The following is a 21,222-nucleotide window of genomic DNA, read 5'->3' as shown; positions in this document are numbered from 1 at the left end:
TTGGACTAGATTAGGTCTGTGGAATAAAGCAACATAAGCATGTACAAAAGCCTGTGAGTGTAAATAAAATGAACTATGTTGCTAACCTGTTAACAGTTACTGAAAAAAGTATAGTGCAGTTTAGACCCAGGCTCCGAAAGCAAACATCCTCTTTCGCCATCTGGTGGTCAAAGACAATGTTTCCATGTGCACAATGCACAGCTGCGTTAACAGCCAATTATGTTTAATGGTTTCCGATTCATTGTATCAGAAAGATGTGCATATTTCCTTAACCTAGATAAACATGACTGGGACAATATTTGTTCTAATGGTTCATAACACTGTATACAAGTAACTACAGCTACAGTAGCTCAGCTAGTGCAAAATACTAGCCAGGACAATTCTCTTTAAAAGATTATTTTCGTTTTGTAATATAAAATTAACTCTAGCAGTAACAATTTATTTTACATGAATACTTTTGATATAAATTAATATGAAGCATTATTCATATATAGCCAGCACCATAAATTTTAGTTTTTAGTGTTACCAATGCTTACAATCACACGTTCCTCACACCAAAAATAAGAGATAATTTAATGCTTTTTCTTTATATTTTCCTGAATTTTCAAGTCTCATGACATTAATAAATTAAAATGACAAAGATTTCATGTTTTCATTTCTTTATTTTTTCTCCAGAATATTTTGATACTGAAACCAAAGTCTTACTTGGAGAAAAGGAAAAACATAAAAACATAGAGAGACAGACGTTCCATTTAACTTACATTATCATGAGCAGTTACTTTTGTAGGCAACACTTTTTATTCTTTGTAGAAAAGAAGAAATAAAAACAAAACAAACAGCACCATTAAAGAATGCATGATCCCTGAATTCTAAAGAAAACACTGCCTAGGACCTTCTTAATGCTTGTCACAGCCAGTCACATTGAGTTAGGTGTCAAAGCAAGCATAACATTATTCAATTGTAGCAGTCTCATAGATTAACTGCTCCTCCTCCTGAGGGTTTTACACACCTTTCTGAGTTTTTCCTGTGGGAATAATATATTCTTTGGTAGAGGACTGAAGGAGGGTTTCACTCTTCTGTATGCTGATAGGAAATGTCTGTGTACAATCAGGGCTCGGGCCCCCAGTCTGTGTGTGCCATGCGTGCTGTGTTCGGGTTGACTTCACATTTTGCTGTTTTAGTAGAGGAGAAAATTCCGCCTTTGAACAAAAAAGAGGCATTACACTGCTAACGTGAAACAGATGTAAACATTTAGAATACTGACCCAAAGAAAGAACAGTACACATAAACACATTAAAAAATGGTATTGAAAACATGAACGAGATCGGATTTCTGCGAAGCAAAGAGGGAGTACAGCAGAGTCGGGGAGTAGGGGGAACCAGGTAAAGCACTTTTCTGGAACATTCGTGGACAGCACAAACACAACGAAGTCCCTCTACAGTCTAGAATATTCTGTGACTACAAAATATAGTTCGAAGCTAAATAGTGTATGCTATTAAAAAAAGCAGCTCCTTTAAATTATAGTAAAAATGCCTTTTGTTTGCTTTACAGTGACAAACATGAGGACGGAGGCGACACAATTCTTACAGTGATGTTTTGGCTACATAGGCCCCTGACAGTTGATGAGTTCTGTCCCAGGACTCTTCACATTGCTCATGGGGAACACAGATGAACCTTGAGTCTGAGCTCTGTGTATTCGATGGGGAAGGTAACCCCAGGCAGCTATTAGAATGCTGGGCTTCCACACTAGTCTAGGACCAGGCAGCAGTGAAGCTCGGCTTCAGCATCTTCCACCTAGCCTTCATCACACCCCACCCAGAGGAGCAGGGAGACTGGCCACAGCAAGTCCTTCTTTTGAAATTGTGCGAGTGTTTGTAAAGGTATCGCTTGCAGCATCATGTACTTTAAAGAACAATATTTTTGACAACATTAGGAAGCACCACGGGTACCGGCTGATTTCTCTATGCTTATTTGGAACTGAGTAAGAATATCCGAGGTCCAGAAGTCAGCAATGCCTCTCCAGCTCACCCCAGAAAACAGATCCTGCCATGAAGTCTTTCTAGCAACCTGGCTCAGCCTCATAGGTTTTCAAGTTTGTTTCTTACCACTAGGCCTTCACAGGGAAATATTCTACATAACCATGGTGCTCTGGTCACTGTATTTTGCATTCTCACTTTGGGGAAGGAAAAATATTTTCATTTTGAAAATGAATTTGCATCAGAATGCTTTTATTAACATGCCCATTCACTAGCTAAATGTTTTATACACCTCAGGCATATGCATATCACAAGGAGGGGATTAGGGCATGGCAGTCTCCTTCCCTCCCCTGCTCCAAAAAAGTGCTATTTTGAGAAATACATCCTTTGTGATTAAAAATAAATACATGTTACATGTGCAAGTTCAGTTCCTGATAGGGGACTAATAGTGTCCAATGATCAGGAAAACACACGTGAAGTTTGCACATTACATCACCATAACCGCATAGTAAGTAGCATTGTCAAGTTGCACACACGCAGAAACATGTAGAATCAGGAAGCTGGGAAGCTGCTCGCCTAATTCGAATATGCTGGCTTTTCTATAAACGTGAAATGCATTCTTATGAAACACCTAGCCGACATTTTGCTTCTGAATTTCATTACTGTACTCATTCCAAAGATAATGTCTCAGAAAAATAAACAATATGAGAACATTGAGGGTTTGAACTGGGGCAGAAAAGAGGAAGGTTCTAGAAAAGTTATGCTCTTTGGACCTGGGCGACAGAATCCATGCACTATCAACATTTGAATTGCCAAACTTGCTATGTGAAAAATCCAAACATACAGAAGGACACTTTTCTTTATTCCCAGGAAGCAATTGGCAGGCAGTATTCGACAAAGGTGCAACTGACAATGAGCCCAGCATCCTCTCAGCCTCAACTGTCCCTCTCGTACAGAGTGCAAAGGCTTCGTAGACTTGGGTTTCTTTAACAGGTGTCAGGTACTGATGCTGTAGTTCAGAATCTGCTGGTGTGGACAGTATCTGACGCTGGAATAGCAGCGATTAAATAGGAAGGGGTAGGCATGCAAGTGTATTGGGGTGCCCCGCTGTGAGGCTAAGAGCACAATCTTCAAAATTAAGATGATATTATACCCAAGGAGACCATAAGGGCATCACTGAGAAGCACAGCGTGCAGATACACCTCAGCAGGCAGGCAGCTCACAATCCAGCCCTAGGGTTGCGGTCCTTGGGATAGAGCTAAGTGCATCTCTGACTTTTCCATCGTCAATTGTTAGTTTTAATATGAAAGGCAGTGACAGAACATGAAGCACGGAGTCACTGCCACAGGCAGGCCTTTCTTTGCTTTTATTTCTTAAGATGAAGGATCTTGCACCTTCAGTAATTTGTTAGTACAATGTCTCTGTCACCTACAGACATTTGGCAACATCACAATAGTAAATTTAAAGGAAAGTACCGCACCCCACTTGGTTATGTTTTTTTCCAAACATAGTGGGTTTGTTTTCTTTCGGGAATGTATTTTCTACTCATTCCAGTTCACTTTTTAAGATACATTTTTAAGGAATGTCACAAATGTTTCCATTGACAAGACCATCCCAAAAACTTGAAAACACCTTTACTCAGACACACGTGATCTCCCTCCAAATCCTTTCACTTTTAACTCTACAGGCACAATCAATGGTCTAATGGCACCCTGCATGCTGTGCTCTGAATCTGAAGGTCAGTGGGTGTACTTTTCCTTTCTTTCGTCTCCTGTGCTTCTGCGCTTGCTTTGGGAATAGAGCCTTGTCAAGCACAGCTGTCTCCAGTCAGAGAGGAGTCAGAATATGGACGCAGCTCAAATCCTCAGTTTTCACTGGATAAACACTGAAGATTACTGTGAGATGCAGTATCCCTTCTCCATCCACTTCCACTCTCCTAGGTATGAGGGAAGCACCAGCAACACATGCAGAGGGAACATCTTTTTTTTTTTTTTCCAAGATAACTGTATAGAACGGGAATCAAGAGGAAAGAAATGGTTCTGGAAAAACATTACCCTTTCTTCAGCTTTCTATAGTCCCTATCATCAATGACGCTTGCAAAAGGAGAGGCCCATCTCTCCAAAGGTCAGAGTGCACTGGTGTGACTAAGGGCCATAGTTGCTTTCCCCACTCCCAACTCCCATGTGGTGATTGGATTAGTGTTTAGAATGGCTAATAGTTTATATCATCAGCTCATTATACATTATGCATGTAGAGCACTTTGTTGTTTATTTTTAATATTAGGGCATGGGTTTTCATATTTGCTCTTAGAAATCACACATGGAACACCACAGTACACTGGGTCCATGATTATCAGCCAATGGATCTTATATTATTGGCTATCCAAGAACTAGAATCAGACCATCTACAGCATGAAGCTCCTTTGTCAATTCAGATGCAGTGCATATTCAGCCACAATTTGCAAACAAAATCCAAAGCCAATTCAGGCTTTCTACCAGTTTCGGAGAAAGAGTAAGAAAGGAGGAAAGAGCTGGGACAGTGGACTCCACCGACACATCCTTCCTGTACCTTCTGTCATCAGGGTAAATAGAAAGAATCATATCTTTAGGCTCCTGTTACTACTAGGATTCGAGCCACTGGGTACAGGTAGGTCCCACAGAATCATGGAAGAAATGCTTGCTGTGACATCCAATCTATGGAAAGACACCTGGCCAACTTAGGTCATGCTTGTCATAGTTTTTCAACATCTGCATATGGGGTGATTAGACAATTCAGGCTGCCCTTTCCGTCTAGGCCTGGACTGAAATAGAAAAACAAAAGAAAGAAAGAAAAAAGAAAAAGACTGAGGCAGTGACCGGATTACGCAGACAGAAACACATCAAAGCTGTGAGCGGTGACTGGACAGGCAAAAGCCATTCGCATGTCTGCATCTTCCCCTGTAGGAGACACGTGAGAAAATAACCACCTAGAAGAAACAGATGATTTGCTCCTCATGAAATATGCCAGCACAGAAGCCAATGCCTTATTTGACTCCTGGCTAATCAGGCTTTTTTTTTTTTTTTCATGTTAAAAATGGGGGGTGGGGCGCTGTATCTTTCACTCAGCTCTTTACCGGACAACCAGGCAGGCTACGCAAAGTTTGGAAGGACCTATGCAGTCATCATGACAGAAGGCCCCGCAGCCTTTGCACACAATCATGGCTTTGAGCCGACAAGAGCATTTCAGCTCTAACTCATCCGTGTTGCTATTGTCTGCAAAGTTCTGAACTGGCATCTGAGTGTTCTGACCGGCCAGGCCTGTGGTGGTGGCTGGGCTTGAGCCACTTCCCAGAATCCCAATGGATTTCTCAATGGCAGATGCTGCCCTTTTGAAACTTGTGCTCCCAAAGTGTATGGTCGGGTAACTTCCACAGAGCGGTTGCTGCTGAGGTACTGGTATTTTTTGAGCAGCTAATTGGGTGAAAGGCTTCTGAGGCTCAGAGAGCAAATAGGAAGAGAAATCTGCATTCTTTAATGCAAATGCTTTCAGCTGCTCTTTGACTTCATTCTGGTCATACGGAACCTGCTTCATGCCCAGTTCACAACTGCTGCTTAAGCCTTCCTCAAAAGAAGGAGGTTCTGATTTGATATTGCTACAGATGCCGGTGGACTGGGGCCAACTAAGTCGCTTACTGGCTTCCATGGTAACTGGTGGTTGCTTTTGATCGGATGGGACTTCTACAGTTGGGTGAGGTGGAGGTAGCGGAGGTGGTGGAGGGGGTGGTGGGGGCAAGGCCAAGGGTGGAGGGGGCGGTGGAGGAGGGGGTGGTGGGAGTGGCAGTGGGGGATGGACCACTGCCTTGCTTGGCATTGTGTGTGTGGTGCCTCCCCCGTCCTCGCCTTCCTTTATGGGCATGTTGGGGGACAGCATATTGGCTAGTCTTAGCTGGTGAGGTGCTGAAGTAAGATTAACGTCTCCCAATGACTTTTGTTCAAGGTGCCTATTGAAGGCAAATGTATTGCAGCCCACTGGGGTCTTGGGAGAGGTCTGTAACAGAGCAGCAGTGGGAAGGGGTCCCCTGGCAGCCATGGGCATTTGGTAGAACTGCTGTCTGTGTGAGGTACTAGTGTCAGCATGGAAACCATCATTTTTGCTCACGTGGAACAGGCTTGGTTGGAAGCTACATGCAGGCAACAGGCGTTTCTGTTGTTTGACCTCAGGGCTGGGCATTATCCTGTTGGCCATGGAGGACTTGGTAAGCCGTTCTTGCTTAAACGGTTGGCTGTGTCCTAGCTGACTCATGCCTGGACTGATGACGCAGGGTACTGCTTTGACATCTGGCTCCATCGCCATCTTCCCTGGCTCACATTTAACTTGAGTGTGTTCTCCCACGGTCCTGGCTGCTCTCTTTTTGGGATGGTTTTCTCGTTTTCTCATGTGGAGTGGTGCTAGAGTTCCTGCCAAATAGCCTTTACTGTCCGGATTTGGGGAGCTGGACGGCATTTCCACCATGCTTCTCTGCAGCCCTGCCTTACCCACTGAGGTAGTTTGAAGGGGCAAAGGGAGCCTGTTGATTTCGAGTTTGGCTCCCAGTCTTGGCTGTGGTAACACCTTTTCCAGAGGCAAGTTGCCCTGCAGCAACTGTGTCACCAGTGGGTTATTAGCTTCCACGGAAGACAGGCGGCAGCTTGAGCTGCCTGTACTAGGAAGTCTTTTCAGGGTGTCTGTAGCCAAAGAAATAGCCTCTTCCGCGGGGCTTGTGGCGGAAGGCTTCATGGCCTGTGTCTGTGGCCCACTAGCACTGTTTGCCATGTCTGTGGCTGGGGGAGGACGCTCTGGGCCAGGGAAATCCTCAGTGTCCATTCTAAAACTCTTGTCTACTTCGTGAGGTTCGGGCTTCACGGGAAGACTGACATTCGTGATGAGTGTCCTAGGGTGGAGCTCTGACACGTGGGCATAGTTGGCATGTTCAGATTTGACAGCCTTCAGTCCACTCTGCTCTGAGTAGTCTTTCTGTTTACTTGAACCTGAGTGACTTACCACCGGCTGGCCTGTGTTTCTCATTGGGTCTTCACTCCAGCAAATCCGGTTTCCTGGATTGTACTGATTGCTACAGGTCGTGTCTGCTTCACTCTTGAATGTATTTGAGTTTCGTGCCTGCTCAGCAAAGCTATGACTAGGGGCAGTCACTTCATTTAGTTTATCAGGAAGAGCGAGGGGCAGTTCCCTAAGACTGGTGCAAGTGGCCTGCAGTGTCTTACAGTCCTGTTTGGCTGGAGGAGCAGCAATGAAAACGGAACCATGGTCAACACCTTCACCTGTGACCTGCTCAGGTCGACTAATGACAGACACCTGGGGACATGCCACAGGCTGGATGGCCATGTCTGTCCTCACTGGCCTACTCTGGGGATCCATGCTTGCTTCCGCATTTCCAATGGAGACAGTCAGAGACAAATTGGAGGTCACTGTCGTGCTGTGGTCCACAATGACTTTACAGGGAATTGATCTGTTTGTGGTTGCTGGGGCAAAGCCCCCCGGTGGCTGCTGAGGTTTTCCAGAATTGTCCATCCTATTTCGAGGCCCTGAATTTTTGTCCAAGCTTTCCCCACTTGGTTTGGGAGCACTATCGTAAGAGTTTAGAGTGAGCATGTTTCCTGAAAACATTGCGATGGGTGGGCGTGAAACCAGTGGATCAGAGACAGCCACTGAATCGCCACAGCTGAGGGCTGCTCGCATGGTGGCACTAATGGACACAGTTGCCTGTTCTTCACTCCCAGACATGGCTATCTTCTCAGAAGTAAATCTGTTACTAATCCCCGTGGGGGGAATCAAGACAGAGCTAGTGCAGAGATGGTTTGGCAGATTACTTGTAACAGTGGGAGCTGGCACAGAGGTGTACTGACCAGACACTAAGTTAGCAGCCTTGCTGCTGGGCACAAGCAAGGTCTTACCATCCATGGAGTTAGACCTTCCAGTACCTTCTGGAGCAGCTGGTATAGGAGTCCTGTCGATACATTTTGGTACAAGGGCTATGCACGGAGTGTCAGATCCCTGGATGGATTTCAACATGCTTATATTACAAGCAGAAATAGTATTGTTTGCACCGTCAACAGACATGAGGACAGAAGATTTGTCAACAGGACTCACAAACGGATGCTCTTTAATTGCTCCCGACACAGCAGTGCTGCAGACAGACATGGGGATGGGGTTGATGGGATTTTTATTAAGAAGCATGGGTACACTGCTATTTTCAGAAGAGGTAGATGAGACAATTTTCTCAGTTAAATGTGACACAGGTATGCTGTCATCAGAACTATGCACAGACAAGTCAGTGGCAGTGTCTGGAATCTGAGGTGGGTTCAGAGGCTGCTGTAATACAGTGGTGGTCTCCCGGAGGTGTGCAGCCTTGTTGCTAGGAGATCTGCAATTGGGATTGATGATGATGACACCGGTGGAACCTTCCATTTTTGTTTCAGGGGTAGAAGAGGCTTCCATAGTGAGAGCTTCTTCCTTGGAGTTGAGAGGAGGCAGCCGGATCTCCTTGGAGGTCTGGAAGAGGTGGACTCGGGCCTGATGCTTCGCAAAGAGCTTAGCTTTGGTCTGCTCTTTGATGTGGGCCAGCGTTCTTGCCTTCCCTCCCTCTCCTGGGCTTCCCATGGCTCCTGAGACAATGCTGGCTGCAGCCGCAACTGCAGCAGCTGCAGCAGCCTCTCGCTGGGCACGAGCTTGTTGGGCACGGGCCTTGATGTCTGCAAGGGTCCTGGCTCCTGTGTTCCTACCACTGCTGACTGCTGTGCTAGTGGATGCTCGGGACTCTGCTTTGGAGACTGGCTGGCTCTTGATGATAAAAGGTGGCCCAATTTTAGAAAGCTGTATCTGAAAGAAGAATGAAACAATACTTAGTAAAAAGTGAGGAGGAGTGTGGGGCACGGTAACTCAATGGGAGGATGAGGACTATGGAGGCAGCTCACTTGGTTCTTGTCTAGCATGCATGAAGTCCTGTGTTATGTCTCTGTAGTCCTAGCATTCAAGAAACAGAAGCAGGTGATTCTCTGTGACCTTGGAGCCAGCCTGGTCTAGCCAACTAGTTCCAGGCAACACAGTGAGATCCGATCTCATCCTAGGATATGTATTGAGTTTAAAGCAGACCTGGCCTCTATGAGAACATCTGCCTTTTAAAAAAGGTAGTTAGTGGATGGGGGTAAGCTGCATTCATTCATAATTTGAAAACTATCTCGATATCTAAGATATCTAAATGTACATTTGGGTTATAAAGAAAAAGTAAATGCAGTCTGAATGTGACAATGACGTTTTCATCTATGAAGATATCAACAAGTGATTTCATTTAGCAGGACTTAAGGAATCTTCCTAAAGTCACATGTCAATAGAACAAATACCATGCTTCTTAGCATAAGATTAGCTTATACGTGGGCAAGCACACTTGTAAGCAAGACTGACTGTGAGAGTCTGAGGCTAGCCTATGCTACATAGTGAGACCTGGGCAATGTAGGGAGACGCTGCCTCAAAAAATAGATGATAGACACATATATAGATAGACAGACAGACAGATAGATATGAATGAGATAGATGAGAGAGAGAGAGAGAGAGAGAGAGAGAAAGAGAGAGAGAGAGCACAAAAAGACTTAGAGATACTTACCTTTAAAATTATCTTCCCTGCTAGAGAAAAACAAACCATCTGAGATGTTTTAATCACCCTCATTTAGTTCAAAAGAAAATAGCTCTGTGTGAGAAGCCTGAAGACTATAGAGCTCATCTGGCTTTGTGTAAAGGTGACTGTCCCCTGGAGGATCATTGAGTACCTCAGTGGTTCCGGGATGGAAGGTGGTATGGTTTTGATGGACTTTTATTTATTTATTGAGGATTTCTGCCTCCTCCCCGTCACCGCCTCCCATTTCCCTCCCCCTCCCCTGATCAAGTCCCTCTCCCTCATCAGCTTGAAGAGCCATCAGGGTTCCCTGACCTGTGGGAAGTCCAAGGATCGCCCACCTCCATCCAGGTTTAGTAAGTTGAGCATCCAAACTGATGGACTTTTATAACAGCCGGCATGCTGGCTAACATGTATGTAATAAGCATTCTGTGGAAGATTTTATAAATCAGTTATTTCACACATTATCTGTATGTAGACAGAGGATGCTGGACTGGGGCTCAGTGTTGTCGTGGCTGTTTCATAAAAGCAGGGGTGGAAGACTGACCACTTTTGTGTTTCAAAAAAATTATGAGTTGGGCGATTTAACACTGATCATCTAGAGGTACACTGTGCCTGTCCCACTCTACACTGCTTACCTAGTTTTGCTATTTCATAGGCCAAACAGCCATGAACTCATTTGGGAGACACAGGCGCTAGCATGCAGGATCCCATGGTAAGGCTGCGATGACCTAATTGATCATTAAGAAAATTCTCAGAGTCACTGTATCGGGGCTAGAAGGGCTCTGGTTGCTACCTTCTTTTCAAATTCGGATGTTATCTGTCCAGGGATTTGACAGTCAGACACTGACAGGGAGTCTGTGGACTCCCAATTCTGTGGTTCACAGGTATCTGCTCTATGTCTTTCCCTTCCCCATTCCAGCAAGATTTTCCTAGGAAACTTTCATCTTTCTCCCAAACAGAAGCATATTGCCATGGTAACTTTCTTTGTTTTTGAATTAATTTGAACCCTGTTGAGCTCTGTATAATGTTGCCTTGATATGTCTATATTTATATATATCAAATACAAGTACAGAATCTCCCTACCTGGGATGCATTTCTGGACTTCTACTAAAACAACTCTTTTCTGTGAGCAATTTCTCCGATCCATAGCCAAGAATCACCTATTTGCTAAAGTGATTACACTTTCCATTTTTAATATTTCCCTTAGTCTAAATAATTAAATATATTAAAATTCTACCTAAATTTGCTTCATCAAGAGATCACAGTCAAATATTAAGTGCATCTTTAGTTTCTGTCTTTTTGGAGACATATATCATCTATCATGTATCAATCATATGCCTACCTAATTCATCAATATATGTACTTATATAAAGCACACAGCATTTACATTTTGATTAGAAAAATAGTATTGGTATATCTAAAAAAATACTTTCTCCAAAAAGTATATCTATGTTTTCCTCTCTAAGTTTTAGAAATTAAACAGCAGACTGATTTATTAAGTGGCATTTACAGTAGCCTTTTTAATGTTTAGAATCTTATTTAATAGACACAGCTCTATTAAGTAGAATAACTACAACTAAACTCTTAAAACACAGGTTTGTAAAGATCCTGAATCACCTATAAAATAAGGTGTAACAGAGCAAAATAAGAGGCTGGTACTTTTTAAAAGCTTAAGATGTTCTTAATTCTATAACTACATGTGATGAAGAAATTATCCACTGTATAAACATAAACTGATATAGAAAAAGGCCACAAATAAATACAGCAAAGCAGAACCAAATTTGTAACAAGAGATTTCTTTTGAATCATCCTCAATTTTCAGTTTCCTTACACAGCTACAACTTATTTAACATATGTATTTTCTTAGAAGATTAACTGATCCAGGTTAACAAATGTATCCAAACTGGGTTATCTGTCCAAAAAGCTCTATGACTTGTTGACATCTGCCACCTCTTTAATATCTCAGAAACTAAATCTTGGATTTTGTGGCACATCTATTGCATTCTCTCTCAGTTAATAAAGAAATTTTGTTAATTCTTTTAGGTAGTATTCAAAAAATATCCCATAGGTCGTGTTCCTTATCCTTGGAAGTTGGGTGTTGAGTATTTGTTAGACCTTCATCTACTCCCTGGCCTGGCTTCTGACCCCTTCCCCAAACCTGTGGAACTTTAACATATCTTTCATGCTTTTCCTTGTGTATCTTGAAATCCTCAAAAGTCCAGACCTGTCCATGCTGTGTAGAATCCCCTATGTCCTGCTGTTCTTAAATCCTGTTGCAAAATCATGTGGATGGTTGAGATCGTCTTGCATGGGCTTAATGTAATTTTTTATGATTTAAAAAATGTGTGTGTATGTGTGTGTGTGTGTGTGTGTGTGCACATTTTGCTTGCAAGTACCATGAAGGGCAGAAGGCACTGGATCCTCTGGAACTGGAGCTATAGGGGATGGTAATTCTGGAAGTGAACGTGGGTTGTAAGTGTTCTTAGAAACCACTCCACCTCCGAAGGCTCCTCTATACAGTTTTTAAAAGATAAGTTAATGTTGGAGTGGGTATGAATAGATTAGTTTAGTTTTCTATATGAAGCCTAAAAAAAGGAAATATCTAATTAATTTTTGAAAATTAGGTTTCTAAATAGAGTACCACATTTCTGTAACTGTTTTAAAATACCATACCTTGAGAGGGGGAACCCTAGGCTCCTCTCGTGGAGGCTGCTCCTTCTCAGGTGAACTGTTGGATGCTAGGCTTCGGGATGACTGGTCCTCTTCTATCCTGGCTCTTTTCTCTTTACAGATTCCGAAGCTATGCTCCATCGTCTTCCTCTTTGATATCTCTGACTCTCTACTTTCAGTTCTTATCCCATCAGGTGACTTGGAGGGCTCTGATGTTTTGGAATTGTGTGTACTTGCCTGCTTATGTGCTTTGTTTCTTGAGCCTTCTAAAAATGGAGCCTTATCTACTGATGGGACATACTGCTTATCCTGGAATTTAGCTGGTGGAATCTCATTTCCCTTAGTCTCTGTCTCCTCAGGAAAGACAGGGACTTCTAATGGTGAGGACACCCCTTTCCTTTCAGTTCTTTGCAGGACACTGTGGTTTTTAATTTTCATCATTTCTGGAGAAGGAAGTTCTGGGATGGAAGGAGGGTAGAGCTTCTCCATTTCAATATGAGACTGGCAAGGCAGCTGACTCAGAGACTGGCTGTGCACCTCTTCAGGTGGAAGAGCTTCAGGCACAATGGAAGAACTCATGCTGATGGGTTCCAGGACATTGGACAAAGGCTTAGGGTGGGAGATAAGGTTCTCTCCCATGGGCTTGCTGGGGACAGAAGGTTCATCCTTCTGCGGAGAGGGAGCTTCTTCAGATCCCGATGGTGACTTTCTCTGTTGATGCACCGCTCTTTCGTTCATGGAAGAGTTAGAAATTGGAGAAGTCTCTGCAGGAACAGGCAAACCAGATACAAAAGGCGTCTCAGAGGGAATAAGCATGGAAGACACTGAGGAAGTTTCTGATGTCAGTGGCAAATCAGACATTGGAGATGCTTCTGATGTCAGAGGTAAGTTGGACACAGGGGATGCCTCGGATGTCAGAGGCAAGTTGGACATGAGAGATGCTTCTGAGATTTCAGGTGAGGTGGCTAGTGGAGATGCTTCTGACATCAAAGACACGTGAAGGCTTTCATCAGGAGGGTTTCTCTGGTTGTACTTTTCTGTATTCTCAGTGCTGGACACCTCAGAACAGAATGTTGTTTCCAGAGAGGCTGGGGTGCATGACTCTTCAGACGTGGACTGTGTTTCCCCACCTGGGGATGGAAGGCTGACACATGCTCCCTCCGGACTCTCAGAGGAGAAGGAAGTCTCAGAGACACAAGCGTTTTCCGAGAGCTGTTCTTCAGGGTCACTCTGGAGTTCCATGTCTACAGCAATTCCCTCATTTGGAAACTGGCTTTCCAGAGAAGATGGCCCTGCTCTCAGGGTTACAGTGCTGGTCTCTATGGAAGTCTCTTGTTCCTTCTGCTCTGCATCAAGGATGTGAGGGACAGATGAAGTGCAAGGAACAAGAGAGTCACAGATTTCTAGCTGGTCAATAACAACTGACATTTCCTCCTGGGGACATTCCAATTTCTCATCTATCTTCACTTCAATATGAGGTAAAGCTTCTAAAATATCATTCATTACCACACAGGACTCCAAGTGATCTTCAGGGGCTGCCAACTGGGGCTCCTCACAAGAGGTGGCTGGACTTTCAGACTCCTCAGAAAACTCCGGCATGCTCTTTTCATCTTGGCATTCACAGATACTTGCCTCTACCTCTTCTGCCACTTCCTCCTGAATCACAGATTCCTCGGGGATATAGATGTCTTCTGCTTCTGTGATTATGTCCTTCACCGGAACCTCTAGCAGAGGACAAACGGTAGTGCAGAAGCCAGGCTCCGAGGAAGCTGAACCTTTCATGATTTGGGGTTGTTCTTCTTCTAATGCAGTCTGTGCAGAAGCACTCGGAATTCCAGAGTTCCCATGTGAGGAACACCCTTCAGCTCCATCATGGTTTGGTCCAGAAGTGAGCTTTATGGATTCTTCTCTGGACATGCCCAATCTGAGCAGAAATGAGAGATATCATTATACAGCCACAAAGCAAATGGCTTAGACTATAACTCTTACAAGTTCAGTATGCAATAGAGGTAAATGTATCGACTTAATCATAAAACCACCTAGTCATATGATTAACTTATGGTAAAAAGTTCCTGACATAGCCTCAGTCCTGCCTTTATAACTAAAAGAAGCTCCTGTAAATTCTGTTTTATAAGCAAAAAGTTATAAATCTTACCAAGTATTAGTAAAGAGAATTTCAATGTTACAAATAAAAATGAACCAGAAAATATGGGAAGATACTCAAAGAATAAATAAAAACCTAAGTGTTTTTGAAGTCAGAAAGTAAAAAGATGTCTTTATAATATAAAAATTATAGAGACTTTAATGGATATAATAGAAATAGTTAGTATGAATGGGAGTTTAATGAAATACATCAAATTTTCAAATCAAAATTACCTTTAAAGATTAGATATCTTCAAAAATCTAAAGGGGAAGAGGAAGAGAGAAGAGGAGAAGAGAGGAGAACTTGAGAGAATAGGATAGTCGAGATGGAGGAAGGACAGAGATGAAAGCAAGGAAAGAGATATTTTGATTGAGGGAGCCATTATGGGGGCAAGCAAGAAACTTGACACTAGAGAAATTTCTAAGAATCTACAAGGATGACCCTAGCTAAGACTCTAAGCAATAGAGAAGAGGATGCTCATAAGTAGAAGAGGATGTTTATATATAGTCATATTGATGAATATCTTAAATGTCACCGTAGAACCTTTATCCAGCAACTGATGGAAACAGAGGCAGAGACCCACAGTGGAGCACTGGGCTGAGCTCCCAAAGTCCAGTTGAAAAGTGGGAGGAATGAGAATATGAGGGGAGGTCAAGACCATGATGGGGGCACCCACTGAAACAGTCTACCTGAGCTAATGGGAGCTCACTAACTCCAGTTGTACAGGGAAGGAACCAGTATGGTACCAAACTGGACCCTCTGAATGTACGTGGCAGTTGTATGGCTGGGGCAGACTATGGGGCCACTGGCAGTGGCACCAGGATTTATCACTACTGCTTGTACTTGATTTTTTGGAACCCAATTTCTTTGGATGGATACCTTTCTCAGCCTAGATATAATAGAGAGGGCCTTGGACTTCCCCCGAAGCAATGTGCCTTACCCTTTCTGAGGAATGGATGGGGCATGGGGTGGAGGGAGAAGTGAAGGGGATGGGAGGAGAGGAAGGGAGTGAGAACTGGGATTGGTATGTAAAATAAAAAAAGATGGTTTGTTTTCCTTTTTTAAAATAAAGTAAAATAAATCAAAAAAATCTAAGAAATGTTACATGTTTCATTTCTATCTATGGGAGGTTTCCTCTCCTCTGAATAGAAATGGAGGAGGAGTGGATGTGGGTGACAGAGGGAGGTTGGAGGGAGACGGGATGGAAGAGTGGAAGGAGGAGAAACAGCAGTCAGGTTACAAAAAAAATTAAAAAATGCTACCCAATCTTTATCTTAGAATCTAATCATATAATTAAATATGAAGAATACTAAATCATGAAGTTATTACAGTTATATTACCCAATGATACTTGTGTCAATCAAGTGTGTTTGAATGCCGTACTATGAGCTATTCCATACAGGATAACAGAGAACAATCCCAAGATAACCAATCCTAACACTTGTTCTCAAGCCAAAGCTAAATGGAATTCTAGTGAAGTTTGCGATGAGTCACTGTTTTCTTCACTTTAAATTGCAGCATCAGCAGCAGATGTTAGAGAAAGGCATTATAAATGAAACCAAATTGGGGTACAGGCAATGAAAAGGTTCGGATAGCAATATTCTCAGACAAACTTAGGCCAATGAAAAGATAAACGTTGTTCATCAACCAAAAAGGGTCTGGTGCTATGGCAGATCTCTTTTACAGCAAGGAGCCTAAGTAGTGTAGGGATAATGAAATAAAAGAGGAAGCTCATGAAGTGTGTCAGTTATCCAAGATGAAATTAAGATAGTAAAGAGCAAAGAACAAGCCTAGTGAAGTCATGTGGGGCGAGGGCAACCAACTGTTGCTCTACAGCAGTGGTTCTCAGCCTTCCCAATGTTACAACCCTTTCTTTCAGTTCTTCATGTTGTGGTGACCTCAAACATTAAGTTATTTTCACTACTACTTCATAACTGTAATTTTGCTACTGTTATGAATAGTAATGCAGATATCTAAAATGCACAGTATTTGATATGGAACCTGTGAAAGGGTCATCACCCACAGGTTGAGAACCACTAGTCTAGGGAAAGACCTTGTATTTCAGAGCATGATAAAGGCAGTGGGAAGTTGTTACTCATGGTATGGTAGTTGTTGGCTTTTGCCTCTTCATCTAATGTTCTTGGGAATCTGGGAAATAGCCAAACTTCTTGGGGAAAAATGTGCATGTTTGTGAATTTTTATGAGAATTATTTATGGAATTCTACTTATTGAACTTCATCATATAAACTATAATCTTACTTATCTTTACTTTCCCTGCTATCTCTCTAACCTTTTATAATAACGACAAAGTAGATGCATCTATGGTGGACTTCAGTCTTTTCCTTCAATTTTTTTAATGCTGACATCCTTTGGTATGACCTAGTTTCTAATACTGTGAATTTCTGAGTTCAACTCCTAGAGATGTTACATCAGTCTATCTCAAGAGAGTCTTGTAATCTGTGTGTATGTTTAAATTTTTCATTGCAGACTCTAATGTAGCTGGCTTAAGTAATTCTGTTGGTGACAACATATGAAGACATAGTATTAGCCTGCCTCATTTTTGAGTTCTGAGAAAATATATTAATTATCTCTATTTAGTTTTGCTTGTTGTATGTGAATCTAGAAATCCTTCTAGAGCAATCAAAGAAAGAGTCTTCATTAAGAATATAACTATTGAGGACAATTCACCAAAGCTGGCTCATGCTAAATAGGAAGCCATTTGTGTGTATATGAACATGTATATGTGCATGCTATGTTTCATGTAGGTGCAGTTGCATGTGTGTGCATGAGCACATTGGTGTGTGTGTGTGTGTTTTCAGAGATTACAGGTCAACCACCAGTGTTATTCCTTAGATATTATTCACATTGGCTTTATCATATTTAGTTTTTATCTATTTATTTAATTATATGTGTCTACATGCAAGTATGTATGTATACAGGCATATGCGTAGAAGACATACAACAGCACCTGATCTCTTGGAGCTGGAGCTATAGGTATTTTCAGGATGCCAAGATTGTCATGTGGGTATTAGGAGCCTCATGATTATACAGCGAATGCCCTTAAATGCTGAGTCATCTAGCTGCCTCCTGCCATGCATATGTGTGTGTGTGTGTGTGTGTGTGTGTGTGTGTGTGTGTATGCATGCTACTTGGTTTTTGATACAGGTTCTATCACTGACCTTTGAGCTGATGAAACAGGTAAGATCAGCTGACAAACAACACCATCTTCCAAGTGCTGAGGTTGTAAATGTGCCATCATACACACCTTTCACACTGGTTCCAGAGCTTGGTTGAGCCTCTCATGCTTGTCCAGGAAGCGCTTTATGATCAGGCTACCCGCTTTGCACAGAATCAGCCCCTTTAAAGGGATTTCTTATGCAGAAAAGCTCAAGTGAGATTCCTAGGTTATTTTATTCACTGACTAGAGAAATTTATGAAATGAAATGGCACAGAAGACATTACCTGTACCCATCTCTCGCCTTTTATACAAGCATTAGTCAGCACAAGTTCCTCTACAAAGACCTGCAGCTACCACCAATAGCTTGTGGATCTCCTTTCCTCGAAACATGATTCTCTGAGACAGAGATTCTTCCCAAAGAATGTCTCTCTGCTAAGCAGGGTGCAGAGGAAAAACTGCTTTTCGGTTAGTTCAGTTGCTACCATATATACACGTGGTTACTATTGTGCATTTTTATAAAGAAGCATGGCCAGAAAGATGGCTCGGCAGATAAAACTCCTAGCCATACAACCATAATGACCAAAGATTGATCTTCAGAACCCATGTAAAAAGCTGGATAGAATGGGGTGCACATGTAATCCCCGAACTCCTACAGTGAGATGGGAAACAGATAGGAGACTCAACTGAAGGCTCTAGGCAGGCTAGCCTGGAGAACTGAAGGCTCTAGGCAGGCTAGCCTGGAGTACACAATACAGTGGCAGAGACCCTGGGTCAACAAGCTGGAAAGTAAAAGCTGACTCCTGCCAGTGGTTCTCTGACATCTACACAGGTGCTATGATGAGATTACTGCATGCACACACACACACACACACACACACACACACCATATACAAATACACACAAAGTTTAAAAAATTAAATCAACTCACAAGCATATCTAAAATAAAACCAGGCTACACAGATAAAGTGAAACATAATCCCCCGGGTTCTCTCCAGCACACACATACCACAATGGACATATAAAGTCAATGTTTAGAAGGGACAAGTCTGAGAAGAAAATGTGTCTAAAATTACTTGTCTTTGCAATACTCATTAGTGAAAATATGTCGATAAAACTAAGAGAATTTGATCAAAACCCACTTAAGAAAATCACAATTGACTTCTTTAGGATTCCACATGCAATTTCTGGTATAAGATGAATTTTCATGAACATGCTATAAACCTTGAAAACCCATTTTTAAACTTTAAGTGCTGATATGCCACTATAATTTTACCTGCAATTTCGTACACTGGGGGACCATTGCCTTTTATCACAGGTTTATTAAGTTTTACAGCGTATGAGGGTGCCATGTGAAGCAGAGAATTACATTTTCATTTCTTCTAAAAGAAATGAGAGAAAAGCTCTAGTACTTACCTTTCTCCATAAAACCTCTCAAAGAATTTTTCTTTCCAAGGTTCTGTTTTCTTTTCCTTCTCAATTTCTTGTCTTATTCGTAATTGCATTTCTGGAGTAAATTCTCCTGGTAAGAAATTGACAATAAATTGAATTAAAATGATCAAATCTTCTGCCAATTCAAAAAGACCTCGTATCATTCATTTGAGTAAACTTCACTGAATATCAAAGGTAAGAAATGCAATGATTACATGTCTGATACTGCTCCTTTTATGAACATTGCTCAAACAGTCATTTCACATTAGACCAACTCCTAACTATGACATGCTATGGGCTGAAAATGGAACTGTATGTACACTGTCCTGAAGGAAATCATCTTGATGGAAGCGGAAGAGACATAATGGACTACGAAATATTGTCAAAAAGCCCTGTACAGGCCATAAGAATAATATATGCATTGGAAGCAGAGATAGGACAGCACTTAATTTTTCCTAAAACAATTAAAGAGGATTACACTCAGAAGTTGATTTTTGAGTTCACTTGTAAAGGATGATCAGGCTTATGCAAGTGATTAGATCACAAGGCATGGAGACATGAATATGCATATTTATGTCCTTTCAAGTGGCTAATTCTGAGCAGAATATTGGATTATATTAAATAAGAAAGGAAGACAAGAGTCAACTACCCAATGCACATTCTAAAAGGGGATCAGCATTTACCTCAGGTCATAGGAGCTCCTGATGGCATCCCATGATGGAAGAGCACAGCCAGGTAAACAGGGTGGAAAGACAGGTGATAGGAGGGTGGGGAAATCGTAGGACTCCTGCCTGAACAGCATGGACGGATAGATGCATGCGGAAGTCGGCCAGCAACGGTCAGGATACCAATAGGTATCAGATTAAAAGTAGAGTTGCAGATACTATTAAAGTACCCAAGTGTGAGGGTGGGTGTGGCAGTTCGGAGAGAGCAGAAGGAAAAACGAAAAGTAAGGGGAAAAATCCTAGGTTTAGTACAGAGCATTTGGGCTGGGACCAAGAGTGTGAGAAACAAGCAAGCAAGATCTGCAAACACTGGAAAAAGATAGGGTGAGGGGCAGGGACCCAGAAGAATTGGAAGCTTATAGACAGTAGCATAAACCTAGGTGGCGAGCAGGGCTGCTTGGAGGACAGGTACTGCTCAAAAGAAAACCTTAGGTTAGAGGTAATCATTTCTTAGGAAAAAGGAGATCCGGATGGAAAGTGTGAAAGGACCAGGAAGATACAAGCCCAGGGAACAATTTGAAATATACTATGAATGCATAAGGTATGTCGTTTGATATGAAATAGGGTAACAGTGTAAATTAAGGAGACTAAAACGCAGCTTGAGGAAATGAGGTGACACACGAGGACTGAGAGGAGGGTGTGAACCACTGCAATCAGAATTTGCTAGGAGTAGCGTGGGTATCCAAGAGGGCCACAAACTGGCAGTGAGGGCGTAAAGTGCTGTATTTAATGCTTTTAGTCTTTCCAAAACCTTGGGTGACCTCAAAGGAAGGAAATGATGACAGGACCTTCAGGAAAAGGAATGTCAGAGTTTCCTTAGAATCCAGGAGATTTAGAAAATACAATGGATTAAACTATGTCATAATTTCAAAGATATTATATATCAAAATGAATATGAAATGTCTATGATATATTATTACACATTATTAAAAAACGTCCAATAATAAAAATGGCCAGTATTATCAAAAAATTAGTGAGCTCCTGTAGAAAAAGGTGAAACTGCACTAAGTGAAAATGTATTTGCAAGGGAGGAGTAGGAGTAGGGGAGACATGGAAGTCAGAGGAAGACACAAAGCTCAGTACAGCATATGAAGGTTCATTCTACAGTGTGTACTTTACAGAGTGTGTGCACCCTGCAGTGTGTGTAGTCTACAGTGAGTGTATGCTATACAGAGTACTGTATAGAGTGAGCTCTAGAGAGTGTGTGCACTCTACAGTGTGTGTACTCTGCTGAGTATATGTACTCTATAGTCTGTATAGTCTACAGTGTGTGTACTCTACACAGTGTACTGTATGGAGTGTAATCTACAGAGTGAGTGCACTCTACAGTGTGTACACTCTACAGTGTGTGTACTCTACTGAGTATATGTACTCTATAGTCTGTATAGTCTACACAGTGCACTGTACTGAGTGTAATCTACAGAGTGTGTGCACTCTACAGTGTGTGTACTCTAC

The 21,222-nt window shown here is 42.3% G+C and overlaps 1 protein-coding gene across 1 annotated transcript in view; it reads right to left on the bottom strand.

Annotated features, from left to right (window-relative positions):
• Positions 1-693: 693 nt before the first annotated feature.
• The window catches only part of Asxl3 (ASXL transcriptional regulator 3), a 146,115-nt gene continuing 125,586 nt past the window's right edge, over positions 694-21,222 (bottom strand). Inside the window, exons 10-12 of the mRNA XM_026783578.1 lie at positions 19,028-19,133; positions 12,298-14,218; positions 694-8,831 (exon numbers count right to left, since the gene is read on the bottom strand). Of these exons, the coding sequence (XP_026639379.1) occupies positions 5,085-8,831; positions 12,298-14,218; positions 19,028-19,133 (5,774 nt within the window). The 3' untranslated portion in view covers positions 694-5,084. The remainder of the gene's footprint in view (positions 8,832-12,297; positions 14,219-19,027; positions 19,134-21,222) is intronic.

This window comes from Microtus ochrogaster, chromosome 18, assembly GCF_000317375.1.
Source record: "Microtus ochrogaster isolate Prairie Vole_2 chromosome 18, MicOch1.0, whole genome shotgun sequence".
NCBI classification, from domain to species: domain Eukaryota; kingdom Metazoa; phylum Chordata; class Mammalia; order Rodentia; family Cricetidae; genus Microtus; species Microtus ochrogaster.
Note: the sequence above shows the minus strand (reverse complement) of the source record. Positions and strands in the feature narration are given on the sequence as shown.